The sequence below is a fragment of the Aspergillus oryzae genome, chromosome 6 (genome assembly GCF_000184455.2).
Source record: "Aspergillus oryzae RIB40 DNA, chromosome 6".
In the NCBI taxonomy this organism is placed as follows: Eukaryota; Fungi; Ascomycota; class Eurotiomycetes; order Eurotiales; family Aspergillaceae; genus Aspergillus; species Aspergillus oryzae.
Window position 1 is genome coordinate 623718 of NC_036440.1, and position 18005 is coordinate 641722.

An 18005-nucleotide genomic window follows, 5' to 3' on the forward strand; every position below is an offset into this window, starting at 1 on the left:
CCTGAAATCGGATATTCAAGCACATAATCGAAAGCTCGATAGAATGGAACCTGCGCTTTCTTGTCGCGGAAAGGCTTCGAGGTTACAGTGGCATCGGGAAATCCAGGTGACTAATATGGCCTTGTACATAGGTAGAAATCCGTCGGTCCTCGTTAAAGGTCTTATGACCCATGTCGTGCTTGAGCATCATGATTCCGAGACGATTTACAGAAGCTACGAAGGCGACATGGGCCCAAGGGCTGATGCCCGTATCACAGTCGATAAACACAATAGCGCCCCGGTGTCTATCTCGTTTCGCGAGAAGGAATAAAAGGGTGTCACTTGGCCATGTTCATACAAGGTTCCGTCCGTCCTGTTCATATGACTCGACGCTGCTGCAACATGGTCGAAAGGGAAAAATAGGTAATTCGGTGGCATATCGAGCCCAACAATGCAACAGATCAGGTGACTCTGGAAACAGATATGGAATTAAGATAATAAAAGCGATGATAACGACCGAAAGTTGACTACCAGTCGACATGCTGTTTACTTGAGTTTGCCATCATAAGGACGTCTGGAATTTGATCTGACGGGGCGCAATGATATCATAACGCATGGGTCTCATCTATTGGCACTAGGCCCTTCTCGAGGCAGAGAGCGTACTCCATATGCACCATGAAAACCAATCCACGGAAGTTCAATCGTGTGTTCCGAAACGAGAAAGACTTTCGGGGTGTCCGGGTCTCGAATCCATTATCAAGTCAGTTCGAGACTTTCTATGGTTTCAGTCTAGATTTTGTGTTCTGCGAACTATATCAGCTAACACTGCAGGCGGCGGTGGTAGCCTCTTTTCATCTATCCTCAGATTGATGATCTCCCGGTGAGGCAAGATGGAAGGCACTCAATGAATGGAGTACTGTACAAATCAGCGCTGTTCGGATCTAGGTACCTGCTTCCCAGTCAAGGCGACTAGGTTAGATGCAGCTACCATACCGAAGGTGCCCCCGTGCAGCAGCGGAAGGACACCTGGACGGATGTCATTCGGGCATCAGCGGATAGGATCCACCCTCTGGGACTCACCGCTGCATATAACGTCGAGATGGATCAGGGAATCAGCATGTGAGGTTTAAGGGGATAACGTGATCCCCGGGAGGGTCTGATTTGACTTGTCCAGAAGATCTTCGACTGGATTTTGAAAGTTCGACGAATTATCTCAATCTTGATGGCTATAGGTGAGGCTTTGATCCAGTCCCCACACCCCAGTGAAGGGGGAGGAGAGGGGAGAGACCTGGAGGGATGGAAGGCTGGGCTTCCGATCAGACGGGTTGTATTCTAAGTCTCTAACCTGTAGACGTAGGCGGTGGCGGGATTGTCGAGGAAAGAAAGAGAGCGAGCTGATCATGCAGCTGGCCAGAAATGGCTATAGGACTGGTCATGGTACCGGTAACCGCAGGCAATGGTGGTGTGTGAATAATAGTCTACCTCGTTAGTGAAGCAAGGCTGCCTTCATTATCTTGGTTAATTGTTGATAATTTCGAGAATCTAATCATTAGTCACCCTCTCGATACGTTGAACCAGAAAAAGACTGGAATCCTCCACTCCGGGTAGCGGGTCGGGCGGGCTCGAGCCTTGGATCGAGAAATGGTTTTACAGTGGACGCGGTTGACAGGGCCAGTATGGAGAAGAGAGTGGATGAACTAGTTCGTAGTACGCATTGTAGTGTCAGCGTAGTATTCCTTAGTGTCAGCGGTCAGAACGAATTAGTGCCCAAAGCCCGCCACGCATTCCTGCCCAACAGCATCGTCAATTCTCTTTCTGACTGGCTGACAGCATTTTCGGCAACGGCAAACCTTGACTGGTCGCTCAGGTACATGGATTGGACGCCCAGGGTTTGGTTTTTTTTTAGGCGCCTTTCGTGTCAGTCACAATGAGCTTTGAGTGGCAAGTCCACCGAAACACTGTCTTTCAGGATCTACAAAGTAAGTTTGATGGCGATGTTGCAGTCTGCAGAAGAGAAGAACGGGGTTTCAGTAAAAGAAATAAAAAAAAAAAAAGAAAAAGAAAGAAAAAGAAAGAAAAAGAAAAACCGGAAAAGTAAAAGAGAGAAGAGTAACATGCTCTGTGTCGCTTAATAATAAGATGAGAATATACTCCGTTCCTCCATATCAAGAAATGAAGTTATTCTTGTTGAAAGTAGGATCCGTCATATAGTACTGCGTAGTACCACCGCCTTCCTTGCTGCGTACATCTTCTGTTGTCTTACTTGACCTGTTATTGAAAGTCACGGAAGAGACACCGCCCCTGGATTGGTTAATTCTACTCCGTAATTCAATTTTTTGTTATGACTTAAAATGTTTCTTTTTTTTATGATCTCGAGTGCTATCGACTCCTTTTGCCTCACCATTTCAAAATGAAGCAATAAGTTATGTCATTGCGTGGTGGAGAGAGAAAGAGAGACAAGAAACAAGTGGGTGAGGCTGGCGCAGGCTGAGAGAATGTGCTCTTCAGCTTACAAGTTACCACTTACCCATGGTTCCTTCGATGGGTCCAAAATTCCGATGGATTGGGAAGCCTACTGATGTAGATAAACAACAGATTCATGACTATAGGATCACCGTTGGAGAGAGTTCATCACCGCGTTCAGAATTGTAAATACAAGAGAACACCAGAGGAATAATAATAATCCAAAAGAAAGCAATAAAAACTTTACTCAAGAGAAACTCTTCTCATTGAACTTATTTTAATCTGGATTTGGATTTTCTAATTTTTAATTTTCTTCCCCCCTTCTCGTCTTCCCCCAATAAACGAATAAGCACACGGCTAGGGACAGGAAAATCATCAGATTTGCAAGCCCTATTCGTCCAAACTGGTCCTTCAACCGCTTCGAATGTTCTGCTGAAGGGCAAAGTGGAGTCAATCGTGGCACCAGACAGAAGGCCAGCAGCAGCCCAAAACCGGCCCAACAGCCCAAATGGCCAACCGCGCGGCTTCAGTCCATTTTGCATTCAGTCCAATCCCAGCACAAACAAACCCACAACCGTCTTTTCTTTTCCCTCCCCACCCTCCACCTTCGCCTTCTTGTTATCTCCCCGTGCGCCTGTCCGTCCTTTTTTCTACCTTCGCTCCCTCTCTTTTCTTCCTCTTTTTCTTTTTTCCCTTTTCCCTTTCCCCTAGTTCAAGCCCACCCCTGGCATCTCCCGCCAGCTCGAAGGAAAAAAAGAAAGCCACAAGTGTACTGGAGTGCTTGGAAAGAGAGGCAAAAGAGAGTCATCATCATCAGCGACGGAGTGCCCCCACTTAGGATCGGCCCCCTTATCCCCTCCTCACCTGAAACCCTTCTCTCTTCGCTTGTCCTCAAGTTCGCTTTCTTTTTCATTTACTCTTACAACAACTCATTCTCCATCCATCATCTCGACACTCCGGTCCTGTCGTTGCCGTTCGGATACCTAGCCTGAGGAGACTTAAGATCCCATCTTGAACCCCAGTCTTTCACACAACTACTGTGGGCAATAACTATCACCTGGATTTCTTTCTTTACTCTCTCAACTGGTGAAAAATCCCAGAGAGATCAATCTTGTGGACTCGCTTGCACTTAACACCTTGTTCTCTGCATTCGTGGGTTTCTGTCAATCAAAAAGTTCCGGTTTAGCCTTGATTATCATCAGCCTTGGAGTTACCTGGACGCACTCTCACATTAGAGCTGTACTTCTGCTGTTGTTTCTGCTTCCAAAACAACCCTCCCACAAAGGACATCATCTCCCATCACTGGACCATTTTTCAACTTCATAACCTCCGGATTCCCTGGATTTCCTGGTGCCCATTTGGATCCCTTGGCTTATAGTACCTTAATACTGGACCTTTTCCCTAGACAAAATGACTGGGCGCCTTGGATATGAAGGACGCCCGGAGCGTCAGAACGAGTATTTTATTCCCGGTGATGGAATCAGCCGGGAAGTTATCCAAGCAGACATATGCCGTTACCTTGGAAATGATGCTCTCGTAAGACCTGGAAACCACCAAGTGTGTCTCCCGATATTTCCTTAAAATGACTACCGAGAATCGAATCGGTCCAGCAATGGCAAATGAGCCATTCGTTGTAACCCTGTTACTGACTGGATGTGACAACAGGGCCGCCAGGGCTACTTTATCCGTGCTTATAGAAATCTCACCTCAGTAAGTGAAAGGATGCGGAGTTGAGCCGGTGTCTAAACCTCTTTTCTTCAGTGAAATATCAAAAGCTGACCGGGCGCCGTATTACAGGAAATGATTGCTGATCTCAAAGCTGACTCTGCTCGGTGGGAGGCAGATGTGCTCCGTCGCGCTGACCAAGGCTATCCACGAGGTAGTTACATTCAAGACTACAGTGTCTCTCAACCACCACCTAACATGGTTCCAGCAACCTATGCATCTTCTTCACTTCATGAAGGGCGACAGCAGCCGGGTCCATCTCCCCCACCTGCTTACACTGCACCACCACCCCAGCAATATGTGGATCCTTACACTCAACCCCCTTACGCGCAGACACAGTCTCCCCCTTATCCAACTTCTTCCTCATACCCTGCAAACCACTCTCCCTTTGGATCTGGCCAGACGTATCCTCCCCCGCAGGTCCCTTATTCTGCGCCCAGCCAACCCCCGGTGTCTGCCGATATGCATCAAACATATACATACACCAGCGCCGCTGGCTATGGCTACGAAAACGGGAGAAACAACCCTAGGTACCCTGGCCCTGGTTATGAAACAGAATCGGACTATTCCCCTGTTACGTCCGGAATAGCTTACCCTGCTACTACCGCCCCAGACCCGCGGATAGGAGGAATGGATCCCAGATATACCCCGGAGTCGGCATACTCGGACCGCAGTAGGCCACAGCCAACAAGGGAAAGAGATCCAGCCCGCCGGCGGTAGATGAAGGATGCTTTTCCCTTTTATTTGTCTATGAATCCCAGGGGTGTAGCTTCAATTCCACCTTTTGTCTCAGGAGAACATCGCCTTGGGAGTATTAAAATCTGCGCAATCTTTTTTTACTTTCGCCCCTACCTCCAGCATCTATACGGATTAGATGCCTTCTTTCTTGGCCTGTGAAAGACCAGGCCAAAACAATGATGCTTAAGCTGTTGAGACCAAATTGCAGTCTATTTGGAGCCATACCTTAGGAAACCCGGATCTCGTGTTTGACCTGGATGCCAATCAAGTTATCCTTGGTTGTTTTCTTATGCTCATGAAACGTCTCCATTGACGTTGGCTGGTTGTTTCTTTTCTTCTCTTATCCTTTTCTGCTTGACCTGGCTATTGCTACCGTTAAAAGGGTCAGAAAGCATTAATAATGTGAACATTGACTGGCTTTGGGGGCTCTTGCGTGATGGGTTATGAAAAGGTGGCTTTTTTGGCTATGTTGTAATGCCCGGTGCTGGTCTTGATTGTTCCTGTTATTTTGCCTCCAATCTCCACCGTTGGAACCTATTCCCATTTTTTGCGATTTTGCGGTGTACTGGATGTGATCAATTTTTGTTTGTCTGCCTCTTTTTTTTTTTCATCCTGAGAGGGTTTTTCTTTTTTTTCGACTGTTTCTTCCAACGCGAGGAGTCTGCAGGGAGCATGCGACTGATTCTGGATTCCATCAGCTTAGGAGCTTTGATGATATACAGTGATGCTGTTCATGAGCTACATGTAGATATGAGCATATATGGCGTTATTCTTTGTCTATTCAATGGCTTTAACCCTGGAGGTTTTCCAGAACCGTTCAATGACTGATGTTTGCCAGTCGGCTTAGACTATGGTCAGCCTTCCGCTTTGTTACTCAAAACCGCTTTTGGATTGCCACTTACTGCCGATGGGTGTCGTCGTTCTTTGGTGCCCATTTGGTCTGACTCTATCTCAATCCGTCATGCGTCGGGGTCAATCTGTGATTGTATGTTCACTAAACTCAGCTGTATCCGTCTCCATCCACATGAACCAGGCCTGAAGGAAGTAGCTGCCATGTCCATCATTGCAGGCGATGTTATCTCTATCCTATTAGTCGTCATTTGTTTACACCCTGGAGGATCATGGACGCCATGGCGATCGGTGAGAGTATTGTGAAACGCAGTAACAGAACCTCACTATCTTTGGCAATACATTTCATTCTCTCGCCCCTTCAGACATTTATCTCAGATAGCCAAGGCACTTCATCTTCGAATTTTACCTATCGTTTACCTTCTATCCCGATAAACCCCCTTATGATCCACACCGGCCGGCTGGAACCATCACTTGTCGTATGCCCTTCGGATTCTTCTTGGCAGCTAAGCCTGCTGTCTTTCCAGGATGGAGTCAACATTCCCACAATTTAGCGACGGCGACGTAAACATAATCATATATGAGGATGTTTATCGATTACATTCTACCGTACTCAAAGCCCGTTCGCGTGAGTTGAGAGACCTACTTTCATCGCTCGGATCATATGGTATTGGACACTTCGGCTGTGTGCAACTTGAGCTGGTGGAATCAGCATCACATGGATACGGAGTGCTCGAGGTTCTGGTAAGTTGTCGCGGTGGACGATCAGGGCTTGCAGCGCTAATGGCTCCTTCAAACACCAGGACCCGAATGACCAATATCGTTATGGCCCGATGTATATGCAGCTCCAGAAGCCCATCATCATTTGGCCTCCCGACATCCGTCTCCTTTGGACTAACATGTTCAAGATCCTGTATGGCCTCTGCCCTTTGTTAGACCAGGGGGGTCTCCAGAACGTCCTCAGCCGCTGCTGGGAGTTAGTCAATCTGGCCGACTGCCTTAGAGCCACCCGCACGGTATTTACCGCTATCGTAGATGCTCTTCAGGGACTAGGTCCACATTTCTATGCTCTCATCGCCGAGGATCCAATAAATTGGATCAAACTGGGCACTTACATGCGATCGGCGCTAATCTTTAAGGAAGCAGCAATCCACATTATCGGCAACTGGAATGCTCTAGAAGATGACCTCGACTATCTGCCAAGTGTCGTCCACGAGTTATGTGAGAGCAAACAAGCGGAGCTCGTCGAATTCAAGCAATTACTTGAGGCGCGCATGCTCACCTATTGTCCCTACACGACACTTCGTGGTGCTTCGTGCACCGAAGACATAAACACACCCTGTGCGAAGGACTTTTGTCTGTGGACGGCAATGACTTACTACAGCCAGTGGTTTTGTATGGCCGTCGCTGAAGACCGTACCTATTATGCTCGTGACGGTGGTGCCGCTTTCTATCGTGCCATCTACACCGGAGGCGATGCTTACCTAGATACCGAAGAACAGGCAAATACAAACGCCTTTCACATGAGTGTGTACAGGGCCAAGATGCTGGATAAAGCACTGAACATACTCAAGAGTGGAATGAGCAAGTTTGTTTCTGTCTTGTTGGTCAACGAAAGTCATTATGATCCGGACCTTATGGGAGAATTACCTTATCTGACGTGCTGCAAGGTTGATGACGAGGAACTCCCCTGGGTCACTTGGCCCAATGGTGATTGGCATGTTGATAGTGATGAGGAGCACTTTTTATCTGACTACGAAGTTGTGACAGATAGTGATCAGGATGAAGATGCCGAGATAGATATTACCGAGCCTGAAAGTACAACTGGGGAGGTTACTTCGGCTGATACGAGTGCAACTTTTGCCACTGACACTTTGCCTGTCGATACTGACATTACCGACGTTGAGTCTATCGAAACTGAAGATGAAAACAAGAACGCCTCTGTTGTTGACGAAGCTGAAGAGAGGACAACAGCTGAATAAGAACATCACTACTGGCTTGGGAATATGGCTTGCATACTTTGGGATATCTGACGCCGGTCATTTAACGAATTAATATTACCGAGTCACAGGTGAATAGCCGCCATGACTACTACCATAGGATAGGAAACAAATGGCATTATTCACCGCTCTATAATCATTTTCCTGTACAATACACAGCGGTCACGCTGACCACCAAGCCCGTAGGCCCTGAGGGTATAGAGACGATTGAGGGGGCAATGGTAAGAGAGCGCCTCGAGCAATCCAGAAGCCATTTATCCGGATATCAATCCGGAACAACACACAATCTCCTGCCCAGCCTCAGGCGATAGGCGGTGTAATCGGAGATGTCCGACAGAGTAGGTAGGTAGTCTTTTGAATTGACTCGAGTTCCCAGCTAAATACACCAAGCAAAAATCAAATCTGAAAATCGACACGGACTCCATTCACAGTCTCAGGCGGATTTACTCGTCATCGTAGCCCTGCGGGATAACCCGGGGTCCCTGGGGAACTATGTCAAGTCAGCCAACCATGGCTCAGGAAGATCCGGAAACAAAAGAACGAAATAACACGTAACGATGCAGAGATGAACTTACTGGGATATGTGAGGGGAATGGGTTCCGGGTCAACGTCGCCGAAGGCCCGTCTGATCGGGGGAAGAGTCACCAGCATGACGGGGCCCATGGCACCAACGACAAGCGAGTAGAAGATAGCGGGCTTTTCATGAGAGGCCCAGCGAAGGTAGCGGAGAGGCGTCGACCAGAATTGAGGGGTAGTCATTGTGATAGGAAACGGTTAGGAAGTAGTCGGACGTTAAAAGAAACTTTTCGCAGGAACGGTGGTCGCGAGACGGTTGAGCGGACGGGACCGGCGGGGAAAAAAAGAACAATGCACTTGATCGAGTGCAATTGGTTAACCGTAGTGTTGAGCGGTTCCCGGGGTCCAGGGAAAGGCAATTGGGGGGTGGTGTGTGTGGTTGAGACGTGCGACGGAGGAGAGGGGAGGTTGAAAGTGACGAAAGTCATGTAATGCGCCCGTCAATTCCAAAGCGGCGACCAAGTCTTGGCATTCGGTCCAAACACGTCGCCCGTTTACATACTCATCGATCTTCATGACAACTCCGGTTCACCCCAGCTTTGATTTCCAATTCCCTCTGCTGATCCTTCGCCGTCGTTCTTTTGCTCCGCTGCGCGGATCCCTGTAAGATGCGGTGGTGTCTTTCCTTACTGCTGTTCGGCTTCTTGGCTGTTGTACATGCGTTGAGTAGTTCGGGGAACCGTCTACTGGTTGTTCTGGAGGATGAGGCTGAGAAGGATGCTTACTCTACGTTCTGGGGGGATCTAGAAGGTGAGGCACAATTGACAACTGGAAGTAATTGATGCTAACTATCTTACAGCCCGCGGATACAACCTCGCTTTCGAATCGCCCAAGAGTGACAAGCTTTCCTTGTTCGAGCTCGGAGAAAGAGCTTACGACCATGTCCTCCTCCTTCCTCCTCGGTCGAAAGGTTCGCAAAATAACCCATTGAGAATCGGATGTGGTCCATGGCGCACAATTGACTCCTAATGCAGGCTTCGGACCTTCTTTGAACCCCAAGAACATCATCGAATTCATGAACAAAGACGGCAACGTCCTTCTCGCCCTTTCCGGGAAGTCCACTACCCCCAGCGCTATCAGCTCGCTCCTCTTAGAACTCGACCTTCATCTGTCTACCGACCGTTCCTCCGTTGTCGTTGATCACTTTGATTATGACACTCTTTCTGCAGATGAGAAGCATGATGTCCTCGTTCTCCAGCGCCCCGGCCAGTTGAGGCGCGACACCAAGGCATTCTTCGGTGGTGAGGGCGTTCTGGCTTTCCCAAGGACCGCCCCTCACACTCTGGGTGACTCCAACCCACTTCTCGCTCCCATTCTGCGCGCCCCGGCAACTGCTTACAGCTACAACCCCAAGGAGGATGTGGGCTCGGTTGAGGATGTTGTGGCTTCGGGCTCCCAGCTGGCTCTTGTTTCGGCCATGCAGGCTCGGAATTCTGCCCGCTTCACTCTTCTGGGCTCGGTTGAGAGTCTCCAGGACAAGTGGTTCTCCGCTACTGTCAAGGCTCCTGGTGATGGAAAAGAGTCTGAGACTGCTAACCGTGAGTTTGCCAAACAGCTGACCGCCTGGACCTTCAAGGAGACTGGAGTCCTCAAGGTTGGCAAGATTGAACATCATCTGGCCGAGGGTGGTGAACTGAACCCTAAGATCTACCGGATCAAGAACGAGACAGTATGTGACGATCGCCACACAACTGTAAGATAGTGCTAGGAATGAACTGACAAACCTCTTCACAGGTCTTCAGCATTGAGGTCTCCGAGTACAGCTACGACAAGTATTTGCCTTTCGAGGTTCCCGAGAATGATGCCCTTCAGCTCGAGTTCACCATGCTGTCCCCCTTCCATCGTCTTGACCTCCAGCCTTCCGCCAAGACGGAAAACAGCACCATCTACAGCACTAAGTTCACCGTCCCCGACCAACACGGTATCTTCTCCTTCCGTGTCAACTACAAGCGTCCCTTCCTCACCAACATTGAGGAGAAGCACGAGGTGACTGTCCGCCATTATGCTCACAACGAATATCCTCGCAGCTGGAAGATCAGCGGAGGATGGGTCTGGATCGCTGGCCTCTGGTCCGTTATCGGCGGTTTCCTGGCCTTCGTCATTGTGTGGCTCTACTCTGCGCCCACATCTACTGCTTCGACGACGAAGAAAACGCAGTGAATAATGTATTGTATCATCGATGATCGACTGAATGAATTGTCATTGCATGGTTATTAGACTGTATATATCCATTCCTTTTACACCGTAGAAATCTACGCCAGAAACAAATCGTGCCCTTGTTGCAATCTTTAACGTCCTTAATGATCGAGGCTGAGACAGCTGTCAAGCCAGTCTGGTAGGCTTGTTCCTGAATAGCTATCGATAAGGCGAGAGCCGACTTGTTCTCTTCTCTAGCTCATCAGGTTCGACGTCTTCTGCAGAAGTCCGCTCTTCTAGAAGGCTGTGCTTTTGACCCATGTGATGGCTCTAGTAGCATGCATACATAATATCGCTGCCAGACATAAAACTCCGTCTTATGACGACATGGCTCCTAAATCACGTCGATCAACGACGCAGGTTGCCGCTTTTGGAGCATAAGACAAAGATAATTGCACCACCTTCATCACTCTCGATATCTACATGGTAAGATTGACAATGATTGGCTGCCTGTATTAGTCATACATCTTATTCCCACCTAAATTCTGCCACATTCTACAGAGAATGTGATTGGTAGCTGGTGAGGCGGTGATGATACCTTTGCCACAATGTACCTGAGCTTCGCAACCCTACCACTAGTGCCTACCACCTATACAGTATTAACGTTGCTAATAAATTGGGTGGACCAGTAGATGCGTGTTCGTCTACCACTTCCCCCTTGAGCAATTTTTCTCTCAAAATTATGGAGAATCGTGATGATAAATACCACCGCAATGACGTTTGCCACAATGATTTGATACGTGCCACTCACCAGTGTTCGTGTAGCGTCCCACTGTAGGCCTCAAAATTGGCAAAAACAGAACCGAAATGCGCCACAGTGTCGGACTATATTGAGGCTCCACCAATGGCGAGGCATTGCTCATCTTTTTCCACGGTGACGTGCACAATACTGTGTATCACCACTCTGCGTGCACAGTACCTCGGCATCCGGTCCCGTCCTGGAGAAGAGAAAGGCAAACCTCCGCCTGGAGCTGTGCCAGCTACGGACTAGGTGGTGTTAAGCTCCGTAAGCAATAGTGGGCTCTTCTAGATTTCGAAGAAGGGTCTCTGGAACTATGGTTCCGAAGACGAACTCTTGACAGCTACCGAGTAACTACCGTGAAATGGCCGAATAGCCACCGGATAACTAGGGCTTGCGGAAGCTCACGTTAATTCGCTTGGAAGCGAGCTGGGTGGCGTAGGGTGTGTTTTCACATGCAATGCTGTTCTTTCGTTGAGAACGGCTTTTGTCGGCTCTTGCGGTGTTCTGGGCTGTTTTTTCACGGTTTTTTTCTGCGTAGTAGATCCGGGAGACGAGCGCTGGGGTAATGGCAGGCGTTTGGGGGTATAGGAACTATGGCGAATAAAAGAACCCTGGAGAGAAGGTAGTGGTGAGAACTGGCCTGTATGTGATATGTTCTGTGTGGCCAAAGGAAAGGACACTTCTCTCGGTTTGTTATAGGGACGCTCTGTCCGCGGTGGCTGTGGACTCCATCGCCACTTGAGGGCGCTTCCTATGAACAAAGAGTGTGTCTGGCCATTGAGAAGAGCATGGAGGGGTTCTCGTGAAGCATACAGTCAAGTTTTCGATCTGTGATGCTCGGTATGTGTGATTGAGGAGCGAGGTCTGCTTCTATGTCAGTCGGTTGATGGTTTCTAGATTCATGTCGGGACGAGTTTGGCCGAGAAGTGAGGTGTCAGACTGTCATGGTGAACTTGGCGAGGATGATATGAGGCGAGAAGGCGTTTGGATATCAATCTGTAAGACTCGTAACTGTCAAGTGGAATCCACGCGAATGAACTGTCTTGGAAACATTGTCCTAAGGCTGTGAGACAAAACTTCGGAACATAATTCCGGACCCCGGAAACCATATTTGAGATTGGATTGTCAGTTGAATTGAAGAAATAGTGTGAAAGCAGTGTTCCTTGTGTTCAGTCAATTGTTGTAGAGGGAAGATTTGCAACAGGTTGTGATTGGGGAATCGTGTAAGCCGTGCATCCAGTGGCAATAAGCGTCGAGTAGGGACTAGATGAGTGGCAGGCTTCACTTCAATGGGACTCAAGTGATGCTTTTTCTTTGTTCTATTGCCCCGTGGATGTAGCAGCGCAGCCTGATCTGAGTTGATAGCAGATGAGACTCTAGGTTGCATAGTGAGCTGGCAGCGGGAGGAATGTGTCACGACTCCCAGGATGGCATTGGCACGCCAGCGGTTAACGAGGACTATGGACTACCCAAATATAGGGGCTCCATTCACCTGGTTCGAGTGTGGATATAAGGGGAGTGGATACTTGAGAAATGTTGCACCGAAAATCCGCTGGGTGCCTTGATTCGGGGGCATCCTGCTGGTGGCATCTCATCCCGCCAATCAGGACGAGCAGTTCCTGGGTGACATGAGCCCTCAAGGACTACGGATGGATAACGGCAGTTCTCCCCTTCGCGCGTCTCACTCCGTCAACCCACAAGGAACAAGTGGCGGACAAGGTAGGCTTTTGGAATTCCCCATTTGGTAACCTTACTGTGGTCTCCATTTCACGCTACAACGAGCCCGAAAGTCTCGACTGAATCTATCCCTCGTCATTGTGGAAAAAAGGCAGGGCTGACGTCTTCAATCAATCTTTGCTATTCTCCTTTTTTGTTCTGGGCCTTTTTTATTTTATTTGTTTTTTACCTTTTTTTTTTTAGAAACCTGCCACTGCTGCCACGTCGATCCTGGACGACAGCATGGAATTCATTCGTGCAGAAATCTTGGGTACTACGTTCGAAACCACCAGCAGGTACTGTTTTTCATGGGTGAGATACTTCGTAACGGTGTAGAATAACATCCCATCAGATACGCAAATGTGCAACCGGTCGGTTTGGGTGCGTTTGGACTTGTGTGGTATATACTACACCTATCCTGGATATTGGGTCCATAGCGACCTTGGCCTCTGATTTTGCAGGCTAACAAAAGGGGCCTCAGTTCCGCATATGACCAAATAACCCAACAACATGTCGCTGTTAAGAAGATGATGAACCCCTTTGCCAACGCTTCCATTGCCAAGCGGACGTACAGAGAGGTCAAACTTCTGAAACAGTTGCGCCATGAGAATGTTTGGACCCCTCAGTCCTGCTCACCCGCAGATACGCCTGCAACGCTAACATGAGGTAGCTTATTGGCCTGTGCGATATCTTTATCTCTCCACTAGAGGACATGTACGTATGGCAGAATTCTACTTATACATAGCTTTTACCGTGGTGGCAATATCTCTCACAGCGTACTGATGCCAGGCTTTGCTAGATACCTGGTAACGGAACTCCTGGGGACTGATCTCGGTCGACTCTTAAGGGCAAGGCCCCTCGACAATAAGTTTGCTCAATACTTCATGTACCAGATACTGGTATTACTTCTCGTATAGGTGACGAGCCGAAAGAGCATTTCTAACCTTCTACAGCGCGGACTGAAATATATCCACTCTGCTGGCGTCATACACCGTGATCTGAAACCAAGCAATCTCCTGGTCAATGAAAACTGTGACTTAAAGATCTGCGACTTCGGTCTAGCTCGAGTACAAGAACCTCAGATGACTGGTTATGTCTCGACGAGGTATTACCGAGCCCCAGAGATCATGTTGACATGGCAGAGATACGGTAAAATGGTAGATATCTGGAGCGCGGGCTGTATTCTCGCCGAAATGCTTCGAGGGAAGCCGTTGTTCCCAGGGAAGGACCACATTCACCAGTTCTTCCTGATCACAGAAGTGCTCGGAAACCCGCCTCCAGAGGTGGTTCAGAAAATAACTAGTGGAAATGTGAGTGTTTCCACATATTACAATAGGCCGCATTAGACGCTTACTTGAAGGGCCTTCTAGACTCAGCGGGTTGTCAATTCACTACCGAATCAAGAGCCACGCCCACTGAGGGCTGTGTTCCATGAATTTGATAACGATGGTAATAACCCCTCAACTTGAATAAACCCACTACCAAAGGCACTCATTTGTTATGACAGTCATCAGTCTCCTCGAGCAGCTGCTCTTGTTTGATCCAGACAAGAGACTAACAGCTGAGACCGCTTTGCAACACCCCTATCTCGCCCCTTACCATGATCCCGACGACGAGCCTGCAGCGCTAGAGAAATTCGACTGGTCGTTCAATGATGCCGATCTTCCTATAGATACATGGAAACTTATGATGTGCGTTGCTATTGGGTCTGCAAAGTGTGCACCTAACTAAGAACTTACAGATACTCCGAAGTCCTTGATTACCACAGCCTCGGTTCGGCTGGGGCACTGGATCTAGGACCGGGGATAGAGGAACCAACTCTTGACCCAACTCTTGATCCAACTTTCGACTTTCTCCAGGCGGATATATGAACTTCATCGAGATTTGAGACACGCGCAATGATCTACACTCGCCACTCAATACAGGAAATGAGGCCAAAGGGATAGTGCATATGCACCTTTCCTGGACAGGGAAATATTGACCCATGGAATTCATCGTTGAAACCCTGGCATATGCAGACTGGATGATGTGAGTTTTGGGTAAGTGGACTATATTTGGAGACCTTATGATGCCCCTTGCCGATTGAGGCCTCCACAGAGAGTATTAAATAGTGAAATCCAAAGTAAACTTTACAAACTAGTCAAAGAATTTTTGTTTCTGTTCAGATCCGCTGTGATCTGTTTCGTACCAACTACTGCAGGCTGCGGCGCTTACCCGATATCAGGACTTCTAGGTGAACGAATCCGATTTCATTCCCCAATCGAAACCACCGAGAGAGCGAAGAGCATTCATCTACACACACAGCCAACATCATGCAAATCCTCGTCAGCGCCCCTCTCCTCCTCCTCGGCACAGCGTACGCCCTCCCCTCCATTCAACACCAGCATCACGCCATCCGTAACGCAACCTGGGAGTTCTCCGTATACCAAAATGACCACTGCACGGGAGAAATAACGCTCTTCTCCGGAACTAAAAGTACATCTTGTCGCGACGCAATTCTCAACGGCGGAGCATTGTCCTACATCCCAGACAAAATCACGGATTCCCATTGTAGGGTGCATCTCTTCAACGATAACCATTGTTCTGGCAACCGGACGGTCAGTGTCTTTGGAAAGAGTATTAGGCCAACCTGTCGGGTGCCGAGATGGGGAGGAAGTGAGACGCAGATCAAGAGCTTCTATGTGAAATGTTGATTTTAGTTACATTCTGTCCTGAATCCGGCCTTTCATTATATACTGGCAACATTGCTTTGAGAAGTGGGCTTCTATGGCGGATCAGTGACGAAGTCGAATTCTATGTTTACGAATATGTACCAAGCTCTGCAGCATATGATTAGCCAAGTTATGAATCTCATTTAATGAAATACGCTACAATAAATTCGGGTACCTGAACCGAACCACTCTCCACCCAATGACCTAGTAACTCTCAACCATGGCAATCTCCACCCTGTAAGGGACGGTCAAAGCAAGGGATAAACCCTGGTACAAGGTATATACCTAAATATAATACCGGTGAATTGAAGAAATGCACCAAAAAAAACAGAGAACTAGAATCCGAAAGTCTCTAGTATCTTCTGTGGAATGTTGATTCACCAAGTACGGGTATGGCAATCGCATAGATCGTCTGATAATTACCGGGCTCTACAAAACTGCTGAGCCAACAAGCATGGGATATAAGACCAAAAAAATACCGACTAACAAGCAAGTTTCCATAGTCTAGTGGTTAGGACGGCGGTCTCATAGCAATATGACAGCTCCTATCTAAAGGGTCTGCAATCCGCAAGCACGAGTTCGATTCTCGTTGGAAGCACATTCTTTTTCGAGTTTAATTTTTTGCTCTCAGTTTATTGTCTCTTTCTTTTACTTTTCCTTCCGCCCGCTTTTCTGTGCGCCTGTTTAATATGATGATGGGTTTATTCGTAAAGAATGTTTTTCACCACCGTAAACCACTTCTCTGGGAGTCAAGACTGCGCATGGTTTTTCCGTAAGTGTCGTACATCAACGCCCAGAATTTACAACCAAAATGTATTCCTGCTCAGTGGACGGTAGAACTTACTGAGCGTTCAGCGAAGGAGATCTTCACTCAAACAGTAATTCGCTCACGTTGAATAACACTGTGAGACACTCTGCAGCTTATTTTTCTTGCGCTTCAACGGAAACAAAAGGCTGTTGACCCCCAGTTTTCCTGCATCCACTTCGGAGAATGAACCATCAATTAGATTGAAAGACATAATGTTAGATAAGTAAATTCATAAACGCTTCAAGCAATCCATCTGATATGATCACCAATGCTTTTTCATCATCTCTTGGTCGGTAGAAGAAATAGAGCCTTTCGTCAAAGCTTAAATGTATACTACTGCATATAGTTTCCTTGCTCTTTCCTCAAATTAGAAAAAAGAAAGCACATTCTATTCAATGATACGTGACAATGGCTCCACGGTCAATCTCCTAAAACCAGACTCGGCAGTGGATACTGGCTAGCTGATGTGGACGATGTCCTCTACAGTATTGCTGCGCCACTTCAGCTCCAAGGATCTACACAGTTCCCAGGCCCCTTTGGCCTAGAATTGTACACTAGAGTGGAGTAAACGTCTTGTCGACTTCTGGTTCAGCCGACGTTCATGCAAGAGCTTTTCACACTGCATAGAACTTTCGGCGGGGGTTGTAATGGAGCTCTCAGGGAGCTGGGCAGTGATATATCCAAGGTGACCCAGTCTATCTTGTACTATAGATGTCGATTGTCTGCTGTGCAATGGCTAGTCTAGCAGTTTGCCGATAATCTGTTCCCTTTCACAACCGGAAACATGGTACGCCTCGGTCTTTCTTTCTGGCGTCCCTGTCTCCTTTCTCTTCCTCTTGCTTCTACTCTCCTCTTGTGGCAGAGTCTGAAGTACGCTCACTTGCATCTTGCTCGAGTTGCTCAAGCATTCCCCTTGTGTGATTCACAAGAGTACTGGAATGACAAGACGCGACATATGTATGATGCTTTGGGACAAGACGGCAAGTGGTCACTTTTATGTAAGGACTGGGGACTGAATGTAAGTAGGTCAGATACTACTGAAGTTTCGATCAGGAGTTCGACAGCAAATCGAGGAAGTGCACCCCGAGTATCTTTGCGCCACACGTAAGACGAAGGTTATTGGCATCGTTCCCATCGGGAAGGGTTTCCGGGTCTACGACGACAGAGTCGGAAAGGTTACCGCTAAGAGGGTCATCATGGCCACTGGTAACAAGGACGTGTTAGCGGATTTAAGAAATAAAAAAAATACAAAAACATACAACAGGAGGGATTCGCTGGTGGTCACCCACCCAACTACTAACCTCCCGGCGTGTGGCTTAAGTACGGCTGAGCGGACGGGAAGCCCTGTTCTCCACACCCTATGGTCGTATGTACTAGGTTTTCAGGTGTAGAAAATTATATCGTGCAAAAATTAATGTCAGTAGCTCTGATATATCCCAGATCCTGTGTCTGTTAAAGAAGTGTGGCTTACTAGAGTCGTATAAGAGGGTCCTCAAACAAGG

At 48.0% G+C, this 18005-nt stretch overlaps 4 protein-coding genes and 1 non-coding gene across 5 annotated transcripts; all 5 read left to right on the forward strand.

The window, feature by feature from the left end:
• Positions 1–3852: 3852 nt before the first annotated feature.
• On the forward strand, positions 3853–4887 carry AO090020000471 (putative transcription factor RfeG; the record flags this gene model as incomplete). Its single annotated transcript, XM_001824730.3, has 3 exons — positions 3853–3999; positions 4108–4152; positions 4240–4887. The coding sequence occupies 3 exons, from the start codon at positions 3853–3855 to the stop codon at positions 4885–4887; spliced, it is 840 nt and encodes a 279-aa protein (XP_001824782.1).
• Positions 4888–7124: 2237 nt separating this feature from the next.
• Positions 7125–7736, forward strand: AO090020000470 (uncharacterized protein; the record flags this gene model as incomplete). The annotated part of the gene is made up of 2 exons (XM_023237982.1): positions 7125–7464; positions 7525–7736. 2 exons carry the CDS (start codon positions 7125–7127, stop codon positions 7734–7736), a joined length of 552 nt encoding a protein of 183 aa, XP_023092857.1.
• Positions 7737–8938: 1202 nt separating this feature from the next.
• Positions 8939–10490, forward strand: AO090020000468 (dolichyl-diphosphooligosaccharide-protein glycotransferase; the record flags this gene model as incomplete). The annotated part of the gene is made up of 4 exons (XM_001824728.1): positions 8939–9080; positions 9130–9240; positions 9305–9999; positions 10065–10490. The coding sequence occupies 4 exons, from the start codon at positions 8939–8941 to the stop codon at positions 10488–10490; spliced, it is 1374 nt and encodes a 457-aa protein (XP_001824780.1).
• Positions 10491–12169: 1679 nt separating this feature from the next.
• On the forward strand, positions 12170–14715 carry mpkC (mitogen-activated protein kinase mpkC; the record flags this gene model as incomplete). The annotated part of the gene is made up of 7 exons (XM_023237983.1): positions 12170–12250; positions 13446–13595; positions 13655–13698; positions 13760–13883; positions 13938–14294; positions 14355–14433; positions 14492–14715. The coding sequence occupies 7 exons, from the start codon at positions 12170–12172 to the stop codon at positions 14713–14715; spliced, it is 1059 nt and encodes a 352-aa protein (XP_023092856.1).
• Positions 14716–16188: 1473 nt separating this feature from the next.
• Positions 16189–16293, forward strand: AO090020t00004. The gene has a single exon. It is a non-coding gene; the product is annotated as a tRNA-Met (tRNA).
• The last annotated feature ends 1712 nt before the right edge of the window (positions 16294–18005 follow it).